Source organism: Stegodyphus dumicola, chromosome 1, assembly GCF_044657685.1.
Source record: "Stegodyphus dumicola isolate Sdum_Otavi_A_Nest chromosome 1, ASM4465768v1".
In the NCBI taxonomy this organism is placed as follows: Eukaryota; Metazoa; Arthropoda; class Arachnida; order Araneae; family Eresidae; genus Stegodyphus; species Stegodyphus dumicola.
This window is the reverse complement of record NC_140768.1, coordinates 197,486,572-197,509,452: the sequence shown is the minus strand read 5'-3', so window position 1 is coordinate 197,509,452 and position 22,881 is coordinate 197,486,572. Positions and strand designations below refer to the sequence as shown.

General features: G+C 35.3%; 1 protein-coding gene across 1 annotated transcript in view; it reads left to right on the top strand.

Annotated features, from left to right (window-relative positions):
- The first annotated feature begins 373 nt into the window (after nucleotides 1-373).
- The window catches only part of LOC118197553 (astacin-like metalloprotease toxin 5), a 37,537-nt gene continuing 15,029 nt past the window's right edge, over nucleotides 374-22,881 (top strand). The window contains exons 1-3 of the mRNA XM_085824568.1: nucleotides 374-491; nucleotides 7,586-7,662; nucleotides 20,039-20,114. Of these exons, the coding sequence (XP_085680694.1) occupies nucleotides 452-491; nucleotides 7,586-7,662; nucleotides 20,039-20,114 (193 nt within the window). The 5' untranslated portion in view covers nucleotides 374-451. The remainder of the gene's footprint in view (nucleotides 492-7,585; nucleotides 7,663-20,038; nucleotides 20,115-22,881) is intronic.

Sequence of the window (22,881 nt, the reverse complement as noted above, 5' to 3'; positions counted from 1 at the left end):
CATTACCGTATTATTTTCCATATGAATTATAGTACGAGAATAAAGCTGCACGAACGAATAAACTTGAATGTATATATAAACTTGATTAAGATTGGATAAGCTTAATTCAAAATGTACATTTTGTCATGACGCAAAATAAATTAGTCATTATGTCATTATTTAGGTCATGACGCAAAATAAAATGTGGACTTTGTTTATAAGAGAAATTTACAAAACACCGCAAACCTTTTGTATTTGATATGGCAGAATAAAGAAAGAATCTGCTACGTTTTCCTTATCATAGTAGAAATGTAGAATCTCGGAACACTCGCGAGAATGGAAAGGTGACTGCAGATAAACATGTGGCATTTTCTCAGGTGAAAATATTCTACAGATCTGCATTTTATCAATCTGTTTTAATATTGCGGTTTTGAAGGAAGTCAGTTCTACTGGCTATACCCAAACGGGCAACATGCAGCTTTATATTTTTGTCCTATTAATCTCTTCAGCATGTAAGTTTATTTATTTATCTGTTTTCCAAGTTTTCTTTCACATTTAATTTTAAGGTTGCTTATTAAGGATAAGGGTTAGTTACTCATTAAGTTTAAGGGTTTATTAAGATTACTTGTAAGAAGCTTTATAGTATAAAAAAGAAATTATTGCTGTCTGTAAGAAGTTATTTCTTGGAATGAAAGTTTTTGTTACTAGCACATTGTTATTGAATTGAATGAAAACATCTCCTTACGTGTTAAGGATCTCAGATATAGCAGTGTCAAAGTTTCAATTTGTTGCATTACGTCAGATGAAAATTGCGATTTTTGAGTTAACTTTATTCTTGGTTAGGGTCCTGTAGATTTAAAAATTACCCGCCAGAGAGGAGCAGACATATTTTTAATGTAAATACCCATTTTTTAAAACGAATCATTCCCAAACAATTAGAGCTCTAATAGACAAGTACAGACCTTTTTCATGCAACATTCTGCGTACTATCGAGGCTTTTACTGTCTTTTCTGTTGCAGAAATATAGATGCTGAGATGAAGTTGCGGTCCTGTTGAGACGTGCAGTAAGTTGCAAATGCAGTCATCTGCAAAAGTGGTAACACTTAGCCTACTTTTGGAGGATCTTCGACAGGCTGACAGACAGACAAAGTAGACAGATGTCTTGTTTTGCACCCGCTAAGTCTTTCTGCACCGATGGGCGAAAAATCAAGCTTAGGTGAAACAACGGTTAGAGATTGGCTCTCAACAAGTTTACCATGGAGCGGCTGACATTGTTTCAATTTTTGTTTTTGAAACATGTGTTTTTCTTAAATTAATAGTTTCTTTTAGAATCTCGAAAATTTCCGAATTATAATCTCAAATTCTGAGAAATAAACTTACTAATGTAGAAATTCGAGAAGCAAAAATATTAGTAAATCAGAAAACACAATCTCTAGTCGATGCAACAATTTCAGTTGAATCCGAAACCTGCTATTTTAGAATCTTTTCATATTTGGCTTATAGCCTTGTTTCTTGAGAAATCGGTAGAGAAAAAAGACACAATTCTTATTAAGAGAACCACAAACCAAAAATTACAATTTATCAATAAACAATTAATATAAATAATGTATTATATTGGCATATCTTTAAAGGAAGATGTAACATCGAGTGAGATTGTTTACACTTTTTGTGTCATTTAAAATTAAAATTAAAAATGTATTAAAAAAATAAATGTCTGCATTTTCAGTATTTTTAAGATTAACTTGATAGAGTAATTGTAAGAATTGTAAAAATTGGAGGCTCCCTTCAGCCCACCTGGACACAAGTGTCCCCATAGCTCAAAAGAAGGGGCCCCGTATCTCCACAAACGAGGGCAGCCAGTAACCCAGCCACCCCCAAACAACAAACAAAAATACTAAATCAAAACTAAATAAGCACATCTAACACAAAATTACAGACTAACAAACAAACAAAAAAAATCCATAAACACAAATTCATAACATAGAACACCACAGATATCCAAAACCCATATAAACGCAAAATTCAATTTTAACAGAAGATTCCTACTAGCGCCGTATTTTCATTTATAAACTTCATTAGAGCAATAGAATATGATTTAAAAACTTTAAAATTAATGACACTTACATTAAAATCAGTAATGTTAAAAATCTGTCTAATAGGGGCTGTTAAATTACAATCAACCACGAAATGCATAGCATCACCATCAACCTGACAACTATTACATAATTTATTTTCCTGCAGATTAAACCGGTTGAAATAGAACGGAAACCTACCATGGCCAGTTAAAACCTGATTAAAATCAATGTTGTTCATACATTTCATTTTATTTGTGATTTTAATTAGTTCCATAAATCCTTTGTTTTTTAGGTGAAGAGAACCACTGTATTTTCCATTTGTTAACGTAATATTTTTTCATTCTTTGAATTGCAATTCTCTTCGAACCTGTTACTTCCATATCCATTGCACTGACATTTGAGACCGCCTGCTTGGCCAGGCTGTCGGCCCTCTCATTACCAATAAAGCCTATATGGGCTTTAACCTAATGCAGCTTAATATTTAAATATGAACTCAAAGTTTCTAAATGACTCTTAATTTCGACAATTAATGGATTGAAATTGTCTGGGCGGGAGAGCGCATGCAGAAGTGACAGGCAGTCAGTGTAAATATTTACAGACGTGGGTATAAATAAGGTATTTTTAATCCATAATAAGGCTTGTTTGAACGCTTCACCTTCTGCCTGAAAAATTGAATTATATATGTTCAACTTACACATTCTATAATCCACCTCAGTGCCATAATAAAAAACAACAAAAGCAGCTCCTACGCTCCCTCCGACCCCAGAACCACCTGTATAAGTATCAAACACATCAACAGTTAGATTACATTTATCAAAAACAAAACCAATTCTTTGGAAGGATGTATTAAATGAATATTAAATTTTTCAAAAACATTCTTTGTAATTAAATAATCTTCATACATTTTCAATTCCATTCGTTCAGTTCTAAATAAAAATTTCTCATAAAAAATTCGTATAAAATTGAGAGAGGAGGCACCCCAGCCAACAGAAAGACGGCCTCGGTAGGCACCGTTCTAAAACATCGGATTAAATCTAAACCCCAAGCTCTCTGAATACTGTCTAACTTCATCCGTAATCTAACCAGGTCCCCTGCCCTGGATCCCCAGACTCCAATTCCATACATGATGATTGGAAGCACTACATTTAAGTAAATCTTCTTCAGAATGGAGGATTTCAAGGCTAAAATCTCAGCTGAAAAAGTTCTTCTATAATTTAATAAAATCAGATCAGTTCGTCTTTGTACCAAGTTAAAATGTTCTATAAAATTTAATTTATTATCAATGATAACGCCAAGATATTTCATATTATCTACAAATTTGATTCTTTTGCCTTGATATTTCAAATTTGGTGGTCTAGTCTTTTTACCTCCTCTGGGAAAAAACAATGCACATGTTTTTTCAATATTAAATTGCAATTTTTCTTTCTTTTGCCAATCACTTAGTATTAGAGCAGTTTCATCAAATAATTTTCCATTTTTTCAAGAGAATCGTGTTTCATAAGAATCATAATATCATCAGCATATGCAATTAATTCCACATTTTGAGGAAACTTCTGCTTCAGCAAGTTATCCACAATAATGTTCCAGAGCAGGGGAGCACTGCAGGGGCCTTGAGGGCATCCTTTATAAATATTCATTACTCAGTCTTTACTCTTATCCTTAAAACAATTAAAAACAATTTCCCTATTACTAAAATAACTTTTGAATAAATAAAGCAAGTTTCTAGGTATTTTTAAATCAATTAAACCATGCATCAAGGAAGACCAGTCAACAGAATCAAATGCAGCTGAAATGTCTAGAGAAATCAAAGCTACGTGTTGTTCACCCCTAAAACGTCTGACATATCCAACAACCCGATAAAGTGCATCCTCCGTACTTCTTCCAAACGTAAATCCATATTGAAACTCGCTAAGTGGACATTTATTAACCATAAATTGTAAAATTCTATTAGTTAACCAATTTGTCTAGCACCTTACCCAAAATATTCAAAAGTGTAATGGGTCTTTGCTTTCCATTAGGCTTAGGGATCAAAATAATTCGACCAGTTTTCCAACAATCTGGAAAAAGAGTAAACTTAAGACAGGCATTATATAGGCCAACAAAAAATATGGGTAATAGAAAAATAATCTTTTAATCAACACAGAATGTATGCGATCCGGACCAGCAGCAGCCATATTCCTCAAACCCAATATAATACTCTTAACTTCATCATATGTGAATGGTAAGTCATTTTCACTACATTTCAAAACATCATCTTCTAAAATATGTATGTCTTCTGGTTCACCCAAATCAAGTACCTCTTTAACATACACAGTATTAATATCTTGCTCATCGCCCATACCATCAGGTCTCTTCACATTCAGCTTTAAATTTCGCTTTCCAAATGCCGTCTTATAAAATCTGTCATAATAAACAACGTTTCTTAAAAAATAATTCTCTTTACATACTCTCTTGGTCTTCCTAATCATAAGTTTATAAATAGCCAATTCTCTTTTGTACTTTATCTTACGTAAAATTCTAGTATTATCATCTAATCCAATCACCTGTGAGCTTCTCCTAAATGCACGGATACGTCTTTTAAACTTTTCCAATTCGGGCGTCCACCATGAGATTACATTTGGAGTCTTCCTCTGTATCAGCAGACCGCAATCTATTTTCGCCTGAAGCAACATTTCAAAATCGTTTACTGCACCAATCAATTGTTCACTGTCATTTACAACACCAATTCTCTCACGAAGCCTCATCATATCGACTTTAATTTTCTTACACAGCCTGTTGACTCTTAGAATATTTCTCGATACCAAGGCCCCTCTTCCATATTGAAGACAAGAATCTGTCATTTCGAAGACAACATAGCGATGATCGCTCAGTGAATCATCAGTATTGATTTCAAGTTTGCATTTGTTACTATCCAGATTGCTGGATCCTATAGCTAAATCTGTCCAACCTTGTCCGACAGGAGAATTAAAGGTTGCAATAGAATTAAAGTCATTAAACTAAATTAAATTATTAGATACAATAAAATCGAACTCCAATGTTCCTCTTGCATCGATCAATTTGGCCCCCCAACTAAAATGCTTTGAATTAAAATCCCCCATAATTAAAAACCTCTTATTCGAGGCGTATTCGAAAAGTAAGTACCGTTTTGAAAAAAAAAAAAAAAAAAGTAAAACAATTTTTTCGAATCCAATTTTATTACTACATGAAAATACATGTCTTAAACTATTTTTCAACATAGTTTCCGCCAATGATCAAACACTTGTCATAGCGGGTGACCAGTTTTTGTATACCATCGTCAAAGAAACTTCCCGCCAGTTTCGATAACCACGACTCCACAGCATTTTTCGTGTCATCGTCAGATCCAAAGCGCTTGCCACCAAGCTCGCGCTTCATGTGCAGTGATAGTCGGACGGCGCCAAGTCCGGGCTGTACGGCGGGTGATCGAACTGCTCCCAATGAAAAACTGTCGAATTAACGATTGAGTGACACCAGCAGTATGGGTCCGGGCATTGTCATGGAGCAACGCAATTCCTTTACTCTTCGTCTGTTTTGAATGGCACGCCTTAGTTTTGTTAAAGTCTCACAATATCGTGCCGCATTAATGGTTTCACCTCTGGGAAGAAATTCAGTAAGCAAAACGCCTTTCCTATCCCAGAAGACAGTGCACATGATTTTTTGTGATGACATTGTCACTTTGAACTTTTGTGTTTTTCGGAGAATGAGTGTGTCTCCACTCCATCGATTGTTGTTTCGATTCTGGTGTGAAATGACACACCCAAGTTTCATCACCTGTCACAATTTGGTTTAAAAAGTTTTCTCCCTCATCACTGTACCGCGTGAGAAATGTCAGGGCACTACCAAGTCGCTTTGTTTTGTGAACATCAGTGAGTATTTTTGGAACCCATCGGGAACACAGTTTGCGATAATTCAAGCGGTCAGACACAATTTCGAACAAAACAGTACGTGAAATTTGTGGAAATGCCTCTGAAAGAATTGTCATTGTGAAGCGTCTGTTCTCATGAATTGCTTCATCAACTTACCAAATCATCGGTGACAACAGAAGGCCGACCACTCCGAGCCTCGGGGTGGACATTTGTTCGACCTGCATTAAACATTCTTACCCACTTTCTCACCATTCCATCACTTATCGCGTATTCACCGTAAACTTCTGTCACTTGACGATAAATTTCGGCCGGTTTAACATTCCTCGCGTTCAAAAATTTAATCACGGCACGAATCTCACAGTCAGCGGGAGAACTAATTGTCTTAAACATTTTGAATGTGCACAGCAAACTGAAAACACAACATAGAGCAACCAAAATGGCGACAATTGAAAGTCACTGAACAAGAAAGACTAGTGCGCATGCGCAGGACGCCTACCACAGCGCTGCGACGGCGCTAGAATGAAACGGTACTTAGTTTCCGAATACGCTACGTATATAGATAAAAATCTCTTCCAATTTATGAAGATTTACAGCAATGTCCTCTGCAGGAGAAAAGTATGCTGATATGAAACTCAATTCTTGGTCTCCCATTAATACAGTAATAGCTATTACTGTTAATCCACTATAAAATCAATTTCCTCTTTTAAAACAAGAATTGCAGTTCGCTCTCCAACTTCAGCTGCAACTCTCCAGCCATTCTCAACAAATGCCAATTTTCCATTCACCCAATAGGGCTCCTGCAATAATATCAGATCAGGACTAACACCAATAACATTTTGGAGAACAGAGAGCTGGGCAGCAGCTAAGGCGCAGTGGTTTAGGTTGATACTTAAAATAATCATATAAATTAATTTATACAGTAAAATCATGTGAAAATAGAACAAATACACATAAATGAAAACACGGCTGCTGAAATCTAATTATATAAAATACTAGAACCAATGAGTACATACATGCTAAAATTCATAAAACTTAAGTCATACTGGTCATTCTTTAAAATTAAAGTCCATGTGACCTCTAATAAATTCAATTTCTCTCTTTAAAGAGGGACAGTTCTTATCAAATGCACTGTGATCATGTTTCAGCTCTATACCATACTTCTGATTAAAAACCACACAGTTTAAACATTTTCTACCTTTGTCTTTATTTTTACAAATAGTCGCAAGATGATTTCCAGCACATTCAGCACAATGGACTTTATCTTTACAAAATCTCTTAGAGTGACCGTATGTCAAGCATTGTATACACTGTCTTGGTCTCAAAAATAATCTCGCAGAGAAATCACGCCATCCAATTGCCAGACGTTGCTCTTCCAGTATTTCTCTTTGACGAACAGAATCAACAGAAAAAACACGATGGAGTGTCCTACCCAGTCCTTTCGTAGGAATATCAAACAAATGTCTAGCACATTCGGCATTACATACACAGTTACGTTTCAAGACATCTACAAGCTCTTCATTCTTAAAGGTCTCCACACCATAAACAGTAATATCGAAATTGAGAATGCTGTAAGTAAAATATCATCCATTAATTTTACATTGTACTTCTTATTTATATTAATATATGTATCTATTTCTATGATTTCAGGGGGACTTCAACTCAGAAATCCCATGGAAAATCCCGATCTCTTTCAAGGTGATATTCTAGGATTTGAAAATGTAGACGTAAGTCTGTGTCGTACTTATTTTTGTTTAATACTGTTGATATATTGATGTAGGTATATTTTGAAAGTAGTTTGAATTAGATTTCAGCTGTTCGCAGCATAGCGAATATTGCAATAAAGCAAATCTGATCAATATTTATATTTCCAGAGCATGCAAAGTCATCATTACACGTACTATAATCCCTTAAATGACCCATTTTTAAAATATATCGCTTATTAGAACTCTCACAATGGCTGTAATAATGGTTTTATATTTCTTTGTAAGCTCTTTTAGTTGCGTCTGCAACTGGGTTTACAGTTTTAGCAATACGTCTAATTCTAGATCTGTCTTAGCATTCGATCTGTTTCCCTAGGACGGTTCATTTATTGCATTTAATTTCAAATAAGAAACTTGCGACTATTACTTACATTTCGAGTGCACACATGTAGCGAAAAATCAAAAGTATTGGGAACTTTAAAATCATATCTACTCCTTACGTGACATATATATTAATTACATTGTACTACTTTGAATGTGAAACACTGAAATCTGACGAAGGGAAATTTATCAGAGATTTAAATAATAAATCACTTTAATATTTACATACACAGCCCACCAGTTACAGAATCATTAAGCAGACTAAACACACTGGTAATTCGACCCACATTAAAATTCTAGATCAGCTGTTTTCCACCTTTTGAATAATAAGTACCATCTAAACAAAAAAATTAATAACTTTAATACCATCACTACATTTTACAATGATTATTTTCCAATTTCTCAAAAGAAATATATATATAAACATTGCCATTTGAGCAATCTATTGGCTATTTATATTAAACATGCACACATAAAATATTAGATTAAAAACTGGTTACCATTTTAATTATCAAAATTTAATTTGTAGTACTTTAATTCTAAAATTTAGTGTGAAATTTGTGTCTGTTTAAGCGATATCCATTTCTTTATGTCTGGTTTTACTTCACTTAGTTTTAACCGTAAATTACCAGTAGAATCTACTTTTAATTTTTTTCTGTACTTTTGTTTTCAAATATAACACGTAATAGAATCCTTGTTTACACAAATAGGTTGTGCAAAAAGGCAATAAAATTTAATAGTTTTATTTGAAATGCCTCTAAAATTCTTCTTTTCGGTTCAGCCAAAAGTTAACAAATGTGTTATTTTTTGAAATCTTCAGTTAGAGTTCGATCACAGTAAACTACTATAAAATGGTTCTTTTTCTTCACGAGATTATTTAAAATACTTTGTTTCTTGGCGTACCACCTATTTTTCTCTTGCGTACCACTACTGGTACGCGTAGCACCGGTTGAAAATCGCTGTTCTAGATGGACTAGCGGCAGGGACATTTTTGCAGTGCCCTTTAAGCACAGTATGAATAAAAGCCAATTTTTCTTTAAACGTACTTTGGGAAATATCCTTTCTCTGATGATAGCCTTTCGGTGAAAGAATAAATAACTGTCATATTCATGGCGCATTGCCTGTTATTTTAACAGGGTTATTTTGCGTAACTTCAATATTGTTGCATGCGTACGGGTTCGTTATGAAATGAATGCACAAGTCCGATGAAAAATGAACAAAACTTTATTATTATCACAACAAAATTGCTTAAATTTTCTCAAATTATCATGCAGTATTACAATATCTCACAGTAGTTATCTTTTAACTACTCAAATGTCCAATAGAACGTCATTCAAAACAGCTAAAGAACGCTAATCCGCGAATTCGCTACAATCAACAAGAGCAGTTTTCTAAAAAAAACAACAAACTGAGATGTTTTCCTCCTTTTATAAGATTTTAAAATCACGCGCTAGAATTTTCCAGTACTTTCTCGAAATCAGAAAGAGATATTTATTTATTTAATGCACGCGCTCTTGTATTTTCAATTTTCCTGCTTAGCTTTCTTTTAATATTCGTCACGCGCTGCACTGCGCGAGAAATAAAACCATTTAATTTATAATTGAACTAACATTAGCTTTTTAAATACCAAATTCGTAACACTGCCCCCTTCCCAAGGACTGCACGTCCCGGGCAGTACAATCCCTGGACAGGAAGCTAAACTTACAACTGTGGCATACATGCATTAATAAGCATTACATTACAATAATGAACAACATGAACAATAAATGCAATAAATAAAACAAATCAAATGCTATCAAATACAAATCAAATACTAAATGCAAATCAAATACTAAATACAAATCAAATCAAATATAGATTTAAAAACAAAAAGGACCATGGTCTTATACTATTTACAATTATTTACATTACGTACTATGGCCATAGTAATGAGCTAACCTGTCGTAATGAACGACTTTAGGTTTAGAATTCGAAGACTTACGAATCCGAACCACGACGTCATTCAGCCTATTTAGGACTGTGTACGGGCCATCCCAAGGTGACTGTAATTTCGGAGAAAGTCCTTTCCGCCGAGTCGGATTCCACAACCACACCTTGTCTTCTTCGTGGAATTGATGTTCAGTAGCTCTTGTGTCGTAGCGGGTCTTCATCTTCTCGGTCGCCAAGTTGACTCTCTCTCGTGCAAAGTTGTGCATCACTTCAAACCGGGCCTGGAGATCTTGAATATATTCCTCAGACGATGAAGGAGAATCCGGAGGGCGACCAAACAATAGATCACAAGGCAGACGAAGGTCACGACCGAAGAGCATCTGTGATGGTGAATAGCCGGTAGTCTCGTGAACAGCACTGCGGTAAGCCAGTAAAAAGAGTGGTAATTTCTTGTCCCAGTCCTGCTGGTTTCTGGAAACCACTAATGAGAGGTTATTAAGGATGGTTCGATTGAACCTCTCTACCATGCCGTCCGACTGGGGATGTAATGGCGTCGTTTGGGTTTTGTCAATGCTGAGTAGTTTTCATAGTTCTTTGATTACTACCGAAGTAAAATTCCTTCCCTGATCGGAATCACCTCTACTGTAAGAGCCTCTTGATCAGGAATAGGATACGCTTCAGGCCACTTGGTGAAGTAATCAATGACAACGAGTATGTATTTGTTACCATCAGCAGTTCGTGGCAGAGGTCCCAAGATGTCAAAGGCGATACGTTCAAACGGCGCACCTACGTTGTAACGTTGCAGCTTGCCTCGGCTGCGTTTCCTTCGTCCTTTCCGACCTGCACAGGCATCGCAAGATCGGCACCACTTTTGCACGTCATCCTTTGCATTATTCCAGTAAAAGCGCTCACGAACTCTCTGTTCATTATTCCAAAGTGACCTCCCATAGGGCTGTTATGTAGTTCTTTAAGGACATCAGGAATGCGGGATCTTGGAAGTATCAGCTGCCATCGGAACCTCTTCCCATCATCCGACTCGAATTTCCGGTATAAGACGCCGTTTCGAATGTGAAGTGAATCCCAGAGTGCCCAGTATTGTTTTGTTGTAGGACTACAGATAGAAATGTCCTGCCATGTAGGTTTTCTGTTTGATGACTCTATTAAATCAAGTATGGGTTTAATGTCGCGGTCTTCCAGCTGGTCTTTCCTGACTTCATCATCCCTCCACGGGTCTCGATCAGCCGATGTTGATGTTGTAATTTGTCTTGCGACCGGAGTCAGCAGCTCGTATTTCGCTTCCACCCTGGAATAATATCGGCAGCTTTCTGGGCAAGGTCTTCTAGACAGGGCGTCGGCGTTCCCGTGTGATGATCCCTTTCGATGACGGATAGTGATGTCATATTCTTGGAGTCTCTGTATCCACCTGGCTATTTGACCCTCAAGATTCTTGAAATTTAAAGCCAGGCTAATGAGGCATGTCCGTGTGGAGGAGGAATTTTCTGCCGTATAGATAATGATGGAAATGTTCTACAGCTTTGACTATGGCGAGCAACTCTTTCCGTGTGACAGAGTAATTCCTCTCCGGTTTAGACAGGCACTTGCTCCAGTACGCTACTACACGTTCTTGGCCGTCTATTTCTTGGGACAAAACCGCACCGACACTTTCAATGCTCGCGTCCGTGTCGAGAACAAATGGTCTGTCGAGCTGAGGATACGTCAGGATTGGAGCAAATGTAAAAAACAACAAAAGCAGCTCCTACGCTCCCTCCGACCCCAGAACCACCTGTATAAGTATCAAACACATCAACAGTTAGATTACATTTATCAAAAACAAAACCAATTCTATTGGAAGGATGTATTAAATGAATATTAAATTTTTCAAAAACATTCTTTGTAATTAAATAATCTTCATACATTTTCAATTCCATTCGTTCAGTTCTAAATAAAAATTTCTCATAAAAAATTCGTATAAAATTGAGAGAGGAGGCACCCCAGCCAACAGAAAGACGGCCTCGGTAGGCACCGTTCTAAAACATCGGATTAAATCTAAACCCCAAGCTCTCTGAATACTGTCTAACTTCATCCGTAATCTAACCAGTTCCCCTGCCCTGGATCCCCAGACTCCAATTCCATACATGATGATTGGAAGCACTACATTTAAGTAAATCTTCTTCAGAATGGAGGATTTCAAGGCTAAAATCTCAGCTGAAAAAGTTCTTCTATAATTTAATAAAATCAGATCAGTTCGTCTTTGTACCAAGTTAAAATGTTCTATAAAATAATTTAATTTGTTATTAATGATAACGCCAAGATATTTCATATTATCTACAAATTTGATTCTTTTGCCTTGATATTTCAAATTTGGTGGTCTAGTCTTTTTACCTCCTCTGGGAAAAAACAATGCACATGTTTTTTCAATATTAAATTGCAATTTTTCTTTCTTTTGCCAATCACTTAGTATTAGAGCAGTTTCATCAAATAATTTTCCATTTTTTCAAGAGAATCGTGTTTCATAAGAACCATAATATCATCAGCATATGCTGATGTTAAAGCTTCCTTTAAGTTGTTAAATGCATCCTCGCATTCCTTTGTCCACAAGAACGTTTGCTTGCTCTCTGTCAGCTTGTGAAGGGGTCTTGCGATGGAAGAAAAGTCATTCACGAATCTCCTATAGTAGGTGCAAAGCTCTAGGAAGCTTCTCAGCTGATGGACATTTTCGGGACGTGTCCAGGATTTAACCGCTGATACCTTTTCAGGATCCGTGCGTACACCTTCTGCAGAGATGACATGTCCCAGATAAGTCACTTCCTTTCGGAACAATTTGCATTTAGCGGGACTCAGCTTCAGATTGCCTTCTTTCAGTTTCTAAAGCACCTTCCTAAAATTTTCTAAATGTTCTTCAAAACTCTTTCCGACGATGATGATGTCGTCCACGTATATCAGGCAGGCTTCGTAGGAAAGGCCTTTCAAAACAGTCTCAATAAGACGTTCGAATGTTGCCGGCGCATTACATAGTCCAAACGGCGTCACCTTGAATTGCCAAAGCCCTTGTCCCGTAGTAAATGCCGTCTTTTCTCGGTCTTCAGGGTGTATTTCTACCTGCCAATACCCACTCTTTAAATCAAGTGTTGAGAACCACTTGCTTCCAGAAAGAGTGTCCAAAATGTCGTCAATTCTAGGAAGAGGGTAACTGTCTTTCTTCGTAACCTCATTCAACGGCGATAGTGAACGCAAAATCTTGTTGAGCCGTATTTCTTTCTGACGAGAACAATGGGAGATGCCCATGGACTTGCTGAAGGCTCGATAACATCGCTTTCTTGCATATCCTTTAAAAGTGTTCGTACCTCTTCCTGTTTAGCAAACGGTAGGCGTCTTGGATGTTGCTTGATCGGGTGATGATCGCCGGTATCGATTCTATGTTGTGTCAAACTAGTTCGACCCACGTCAGAAGACGAGCGGGAGAAAACAACTTGAAGATCTTTAATGATGCGATCGGCAGCATTCTTCTCTTCATCGTTTAATTGCGCATTCTGCAATAACTCCGATGTAATGCTCTCTGAGGACACGGGTTCTGGGATGTTGCTCTTTCTTTCAACGCTGGTTACTGGAGTACATGCTGCAACCACGTCGCCTTTCTTAATAACTCTCGCCTTCTCAGTTCTATTGGCAACTCTCACAGGAATAACCATTCTCGATAGGTCGACGAGTGTTGAGGCTACTAGTACTCCTTTCGGGCTATTACAGTTATTGGGATATTCTATGATGCCGTAGCGAAAATCTCTGTTTTCGGCTATAGATCCAGGGAGTAAAATTTCTGTTCTTGCCGCTATTGTGATATTGTCTTGTGCTATGATTTTATGGACAGATTTAACTTCTTCATTATTAATTCCAAATAACGTTATGTCCTCAGACGCAGAATGCAATATATTATTTTTAAAGTCCAAGGAAAAATTATATTTCCTTAAAAAGTCTAAACCGAGTATGCAAGGATCTGTAACGTCTGCTACATATGCCATGTGATGGTAAGCGGCACATCCAAACATGATATTAACGTTCACTTTCCCCGCGATATCGATCTTCTCACCGGACACAGTCTGGAGGGTAACGCAGGGCGGCGTTCAGATAAGTTTGCTTCCCAATTGTTGAGCCAAATCTTTTCGGATGATGGTAACGTTGGCTCCTGTATCTATTGTCATATTGCAGGGAACTCCATTAATATATCCTATTATAAAAAGTCCATTACTGCCGCCTCTCACTGCAGAAATCTGAAAGGCTTTAAACTGGGGCTTTTCATTATCTGGCAACCTCCGCCCCACGAGATGGCCACTAATTAGTTTCCCTGCTGCTTGCTAGGAGCGGTCTTAACATCCGTGCCCTGGGGTGTTCTGCAGTTTCGTCGTATGTGTCCTTCAGCACCGCAGTTCCAGCACTTAACGGTCGGTTTCTTATCACCAATATTCCGTCTCAAGGCGTTGAGTTGTCTAGTTAAATCGTCTAGACGAGCAGTGACTTGATTCTCTGGCTGCTGGACTTGAGCAGCTCTCACGGGGTGGCGGTCTCGACGAGTGGCTTGCTGGGCTGCATCGAATTTCATGGCGTACACTAAAGCGCTTTTCAAATCTTTAACATCCGCCATTCGTAGAGCCTTCGGTATTTCGGGATCCCGGATGCCATCGATAAAGTACTGCAGGGACAGGATTTCCCTCGTTTCTCTCGGGCACTCCGTAAAGGCGAGGTGGGACAGCCTTTCAACATCTGTGGCGAGTTCCCGGAGTGATTCGGTGGGCTTCTGTTGACGGGATTTTAATTGAAGCCTGCTGTAGTCTTTTAAACATTTCTCGCCAAAGCGCAGCTCCAATGCGCCGGATAAAGTCTCGAAGTCAAGTCTTTGGTTTTCTGGAAGCGTCTGCAGGATATCCGCTGCGTCTGCTCTCAGAGAAGCGGCGAGATGGCAGGCATTAGTTTGGGAATCCCATCCATTCGCATCCGAAACGATAGAAAACTGTGTTTTATACACTTGCCAGGATGTCTTCCCATCATATGTGGATAGCTTCAGAGATGGACGAGCAGGCATCGGTAAGAATTTAAAACCCTCAGAATTGCTTCTTTCGTTCGCTATGCTCTTCTTTAAAGTGTCAACTTCTTTCGCAGCGGCTGAAACCCTATCATCACTTTGTTGCTCGACGGCAGAAACTCGCTCTTCTATATGTTCTTTTACAGAAGAAACTCTTTCTTCTATTTCTTCTTTCACCGCAGAAACTCTTTCTTCAATTTGAACTTTTACGGAAGAAACTTTTTCTTCAATTTGCCCAACTTTATTTTCAACCACATCTATTCTGCCTTCCATAGCATCGAATTGGTTTCTATTATGCAGGCAATTTCTCTTTTCATTTCGTATTGACTTTCTTCAATCTTTACTTGTACGGCTTTTATTTCGTCTTTAAAAGTTAATTGACCAGCTTGAATGGCCTTCATCTCTTCCTTAACGGATTCTTGTCCCGCTTCAATCCTTTCCTGATTAGATTTCATATCTTCTTTCAACGAGGCAAAGGCTGAGATCAACTGCCTTAATTGCTCTTCCATCGCTCTTGTTATTGGCATTCAAATCCCACTTCTGACACCAAAAATTGTTGCGTGCGTACGGGTTTGTTATGAAATGAATGCACAAGTCCGATGAAAAATGAACAAAAATTTATTATTATCACGACAAAAATGCTTAAATTTTCTGAAATTATCATGCAGTATTACAATATCTCACAGTAGTTATCTTTTAACTACTCAAATGTCCAATAGAACGTAATTCAAAACAGCTAAAGAACGCTAATCTGCGAATTCGCTACAATCAACAAGAGCAGTTTTCTAAAAAAAACAACAAACTAAGCAACTACTACAAACTGAGATGTTTTCCTCCTTTTATAAGATTTTAAAATCACGCGCTAGAATTTTTCAGTACTTTCTCGAAATCAAAAAGAGATATTTATTTATTTAACGCACGCGCTCTTGTATTTTCAATTTTCCTGCTTAGCTTTCTTTTAATATTCGTCACGCGCTGCACTGCGCGAGAAATAAAACCATTTAATTTATAATTGAACTAACATTAGCTTTTTAAATACCAAATTCGTAACACTATAGTGCAATATATGTGAACCAACTTTACGTCATTTAAATTATCTGTTATTAACTTATAAATAAACGCAGGCAAATGTCCCAAATATTCCGATGCTGTGACAGATTAGTTTATTGATGCAAAAATATGCAAATATTTTTAGCAATTCAATTTAAAGGATTTTGTAAAGAACTGCAAGAATGTGCTATCGATGCAGAAGGTAAACAGTTAGAGCTGCCAAACTATCACTAGACCAGAGAGTTTCTGAAGCACTGGCATAAATATAATCTTTGTTAAAAAAATTAATACCTTGAAATATATTTTTAAATACTCCAATTGATTGAATTTCATCTTACCTTGCTTTCTTAAGAAATTTCTTACTATTATTTAAATCAAATGCTAATGTAGCTACATTGTACATATAGAGCGAATCCTTTAAATTAAATTGGTAAAAATTTATACGTATTTTTCTACGTATAAACGTATATATATACGTATTTATACGTATTTTTCTACGCATTTATACGTATTTCTTGTATTTTTAATTATTTAACGTATCTATTTTTATGCATATTTTTCTGCACCAAAAACTAATCTGTCGCAGCATCAGAATATTTAGGACTTTTGCCTGCATCTATATATAAGTTAATAACTGAGATTATAAACGACGAAAAATATGAATTTGCTCTCTTTTTATAACTTCAGAAAAAAAGTGTACAGTCATTGAACTATAGAAAATTTCGTTATCATATTATCACTTTACCTTATAACTAATTCAAAAAACCGCTTACCTGGGCTGCTAGGTATCGTTCTTATTGGATATTTATACCGGCGGTTCTTGAATTTTATGGATTCGAGGATTCCTTTTACAGAATGTGTACTCTGTAAGATTCCTAAAAATTAACAACCATGGTTAGTTTTACTACATTTCTGAAAATGAAAGAAAATAAGAAGAAAAACATTATTTTTAAAAATTTTCATTCAAACTCCTTTCTGTTAACTCTTAGTATACCAGGGGTCCGTGGACCACCGTTTAAGAATCACTGGCTTAGATCAGCGGTTATCAACCTTTTGACTAACGCGTACCATCTAAACAAAAATTGAAAACCTCTAGTACTACCACTACAAAGTACTACTGCCACCACCACTTATGAGCAAAGCTCAAATCGCATCAATTTACGAGTGCTAGAGAAAAAAACCTCAGTCGGGATGTTAGGGTTTTAATTTTTGAATTTAATAGTTAAAAATACCTTGCTTCTTTACGTACCACCTATTTTTCTTTTGCGTACCACCAGTGGTACGCGTACCAAAGGTTGAGAACTTCTGGCTTATATAAAACTTAGTTTTACCGTTTATCAGTAGCTTAGAGTCTTGCTTGCTTTGGTAGCATAAGCTCACGAGCTCTAGACGGACTACATAGGAGTCTTCCTCGGGTCTTTAAAGGTAGGCAGACAAAGTCAGAAGGATGTAAATAGCCTTTTTATTTGACCACAAAAGAGTTAAAAGTTGATCCCCCTTGATTTTATGTAAACCCACTTTTCTGACTTAACTTAAACAAGTAATGTTGAACTTAAGGTAATTTAGACTAGCGTAATGGCTCACAGGGTAAAGTAAACGCGCATGAAGGCTCTGGCTCGTGTAGAAGCCGGCGAGACAAGCTTAATGGCTAGAAGCATTCAACACAGCAAAATCAGATCGTTATTTAGTCACGGTAACAACGTGGCCTCAAGTAGCCAGAACACGCTCTAAAATCAAATTGAGAAACTTTCACTTAAATAGTACTTCTTTCTCCCTCATTCTGAATAAACGGGCCCTATTTAATTTACATTCTGGCATGGAAAGAGTGGGTGAAAAGAAGAGCGACACGAAAGTTGCTTTAACTCAAAATTTAACTATTACTCGAAATAAATAAACAAATCCTCACAGGTTTATTAATTAATTGTTTAAATGCCTGTTTTCAATCGTTTAACTGGTGGCAAAAAATATTCAAACTATCTTCTAAATTTTGCAGAATGGCTTGAAGATTTATTTCAGCTATTATTCAAACAAAAGTGATATTTAAATGATTCTTTATGGAAAAACTGTGTACTATTAGATGTAAAAAAAAAAAAAAAAAAAACCATTTAAAGGCACTTTATTTTTTAAAATTTCATGATATGTAAATAGCAGAAAAGATTAATAATGAAATTATTAATAATAAACCTTGTAGAAAACCTTGTTGAAAATAACCTTGTAGAGCTTATATTTATGTACGTTTTGTACAAATAAATTCATAAGTATGCGAAAGCAAGATGTAGGTGGTAAAAGAAGTAAACATGCCAACAAATTATCTAATAAAATTTATTCACGTCTTAGTTACATATTTTGTTTAACATTTTCATCTATATCAGGGATTCTCAACCGGTGGTACGCAGAAGAACAATAGGTGGTACGCAAAGAAACAAAGTATTTTTAACTATTAAATTCAAAAATCTCGTGAAGAAAAAGAACAACTGACAGAAATTTCCTGTTATCGAACTCTAACTGAAGATTTCAAAAATTACACACTTGTTAACTTTTGGCTGAAAATAAAGCTATTAAATTTTTATTGCCTTCTTGCACAACCCATTTCTGTAAACAAGCATTTTCTTCCATGCTATTTGAAAAACAAATACAGAACAAAATTAAAAGTGGATCCTGATTTACGGATAAAACTAAGTGAATTAGGACTGGACATAAAGACATTGATCTGTCTTAAACAGGCCCAAATTTCTCACTAAATTTTAGAATTAAAATATTATTACATAAATTTTGATAATTAAAATGATAACAAATTTTTAATCGAATATTTTTTATTATTATATTATATTTTCATTATTATATTTATGTGTGCATATTTAATACAACAGGTTGTGCAAATGACAAAATATATATATATTTTAATATTTCTATGAAAAAACTGAAAAATAATCATTGTAAAAAATCTAGTGGTAGTATTATTAAAGTTTTCAGTTTTTGTTTAGATGGTACGTGTTAGTCAAAAGGTTGAGAACCGCTGATCTATAGCATAACCTTATTAAAATAATAGAAAAATTTCAAACATATTTGAATTTGGCAGGTAAACGGAAAGCGTGAAGAATTTAACATAATTAAACTATTTCTGAGGCAATGGGTAAACTTAAATTACATTCTGCTATTATTCTGATGCTTGCACGGTCTAGAATAATGTACAATTTCAATAGTAAACATTGAGTTTACTATTTAGGTATTCAGACATAGGTTTAGCTGAAATGCTTTCGAAAACAAATTTTAGTGCTGCAGATTGTTAGATTTGAAAACAAAAAGTAGGATTAAGCATGTATAAAAAAGTAGGATCCACACGAATAATTTCGGTAATAGCATTAATAAGATTTCTTGGCTTACTGTTTATATTATTATTATATTATATTAGTTATTACAAATAATGGATGAAAACAAATTTTGATTCTTAAAATACAACTAAGTTAGATGCAGTACACTTTCAAAACTCATATATATTGTATTTATTCATTTATTATCATGTATATATATGCATGAGTTAACTATGATCATTCAAGTTTATCAAGTTATCTTCGTACTAATGTTTCGCAATGAGGAGGCAATTCCATACAATTTATTCTTGCAAAACTTTTTTTTTCTCTTGAGATATCTGTAAGATCCCCACAACAAACAAAATATCGACTTCAATTAAAATTTCGATTTCGATTAAAATTAAAGTGTTCTTTCTAAGTAATTAAAGCTCAATTGTTAGGTTAGTGACTCTTGACTAACCTAACTTTTGATCTTTACTGACACAAAAGGGTTAAAGCCAATATTTTTCTAAAATATCTCTGAAATAATAATATAAAAAAAATATTTTTGAACTGATTTACTGAAGTTATAGGTAATTTTTTTCATCACAATTTCTGCTTTATAATAATCTATCGGTAAACTATACAGATGAAAAATAATATTTTGCATTTTTAGGAACGTAATGCTGTTCCCGTGGATTCTCGAAGATGGCCGAATGGAGTTATTCCGTATAAAATAGATAAAGGTCTTGGTAAGTATAGCCAAATTTAATTAATTACATTTTAATAAAAACGGTAGTCAGTAAACGAGAAGAAATGTGTTCAGGGACTTATATTCAATTACTGCATCAGATTGTATAAGGCACCCATATTAACATTGTGACAAATAAAGTATCTGCCATACACAGATTTTGAATTATATTGCAGATCAAATTGTAAAAGAAACATTCCCATATAAAACTGAAAATTAGGCTAAACAGCATCCTTATTTTGACGTAAAGTTTCAATGAAATTCCATCTGTTTCGAGGGCGATCAGACATCGGTCTTTCTTCACCAGGAATAGCGAAGGGGGATAACGACGACTCGCATTTGAATATGCTGTAGAACATATTGTAGATATTTTATTTTATTATTAAGGCTTTAGAAAACTCAAAACAATGAAGGAGGTAAATTATCACACGTACAGGTACAGGTATAAGTGAGCGGAACACGAGAATTTCACCATAGAATTGTACAGTTAGAGTTCCACTCCACCAAAAGTGCAGCTCCACTCCAGATTTGAGAGAAAAACCTCGGAGGCGGTCCGACGGTGTCCTATCCCTCTTCCCTTGCCATCAGCCACTCAAAAGGACTCGATCTGTTAGGTATTTTACGTTTCCCCTTGCCGCACGGACACTTTCGCTTACAAACACCCCTTCCTTCTTCAGGATTCGAACCCGAGCCTAAGGGTAAGGCAGTCAGCGTCATTAACTATTATAACTTCTGGGCGGCGGTAAGTTATTCGGTATTCAGTTATCCGGACTTCAGTTATGTATTATGTAAATTCTGGGAAGTAGCACGATATAAGTTTAATAACTTAACTTCATGCTCTTTTGGCGAAAAAAATTAGTGATGGTAATGCAGTATAATGAAACTCATCTCCTTGCATTTGATAATATAAGTGTACAATCAAGTGTCCAGCTCAGAGAACTTCATTTAAACTACTAATTTAAATAGAAAATATTCTCAGATTTATTCGTTGCTTAACTAACTATCAATTACTCCATGATGCAAAGGAGCAATAATTTGGGAAATACTATATCGTACTTCACTATCGAGAGCACTAGAGTTCTGACTTCTGAAAACGACGCGGATCTTTGTTAATTTTAGAAATACTATTATTTCTCCTAAGAATAAAAGCGCTCTATCTATCATTTACAAGTGGTTTAAAATAATTATTTTCATATCCGACTATAGAAAGGTCAGAGCTTAGAATGGGACATGACAAATGGAAAATAGCGAACTAAAACGTCTGATTTATAAAAATAAAATAAAATCTTACTTCACAACATCAATTTTTATTTTGCAACAAATATTTACCATAATTGCTCTTAAAGGTAAGGGAAATAATTTATTTTAAAGCAAAGAAATGTTTTTACCGAAATATATGCCAATGTAAATCTAAACTAGATCTGCTTCTAAATTGAATCTGCGCTAGATGACTTCACAGTAAGTCTTAATGTTTTCTTACAATGCGTAGTATCATTTTCTCAAACAGTTACAATACCATTTTACTTTTGAATTATATACCGGTAAATACTGAATATCCTGGCGAAAGGTTTCCTTTTTCTCCTCTGTCGGCACCCAGATTTCAAAATTTTGGAGAAAAATTTATATGTGAATGAGAAAAGGGAATTTAAAAAAAATATATATATAATTTATTAGAAGTTTCACCAAGTTCTGCATAGTTTCTAGGTTTCTTCTGAAAACGCTGGATTTTCTTTATACAGTGCTTGATGAAGTCTTTTATATTAATCCATATTTTATGTTAATGAAATAAACAGCTTTATGGAGTTCTCTTTAACTGAAACTAATTCATTAATCCGAGGACAATCTTTTAAGTTTTATTTTACACTGTTAGGCCAAAGAAAACAACAGTACTACTTAAAACCGAAAACATTTAGGTCTCCTCAATTTTTTCATTTATATATATATATATATATTTCATTATATATATATATATATATATAATAAATAAATTTTGAAATAAAGATATGCTTTTATATGTTTCCTTTATACCTACTACATGAACAAGAGAAAAATGTTTCAGGCAGACTCTGTCTCGATTGCATATAAGCATTCTGTACCGCGCCACGCACATAGGGAAAAATCCCTCCTCGTGACTGGATATAGTTTCCGGTGACTCATTTCCTCTACGCTTAGGAACGTCTTGATTTTGCTTAAGCTCCAGGGTACACCTCCATATCGTTTGTTTACATTTTGATAGCAGTACCGAAAAGATTATTTACGTGCGTAACATTTTTTTGTTATGTGATTACACTTCTTACAACACTGTAGTGTGGTGAATTTATTATAAAAAAATGTAGTGATTTTTTTCCCTAGAGAGAAAAAGTATTTCTTTTTGTGTTAATTCGGTAAATATGTATTAATATTAAATGCAGAGATTTTTTAATAAATATATTCCTAATTGGAAACCCTTCATATTAAAGGTGTTGTGATTATTAATTCATTATTTCATATTCATTATATATCCATTTTTTGCACATGCAATCTCCGAAAGCATGAGACAAGTCAGTTTTCGGAAGTGGCAAAAATATTGGAAGATAACATAGTACAAAGAAAATTTACAATATTTATAATCAGTCTGAAAAAATTAAATTTATTTTTGAAATTAGACTAATACAGATTTGGAACAGAGAAATAGAGATACGTATTTTAAATTGAATAATGTTACTTTATGAATATTGCCCATATTTTAATGTGTAAAAACTTTTATACCTTTACATAAAATGTGTTTG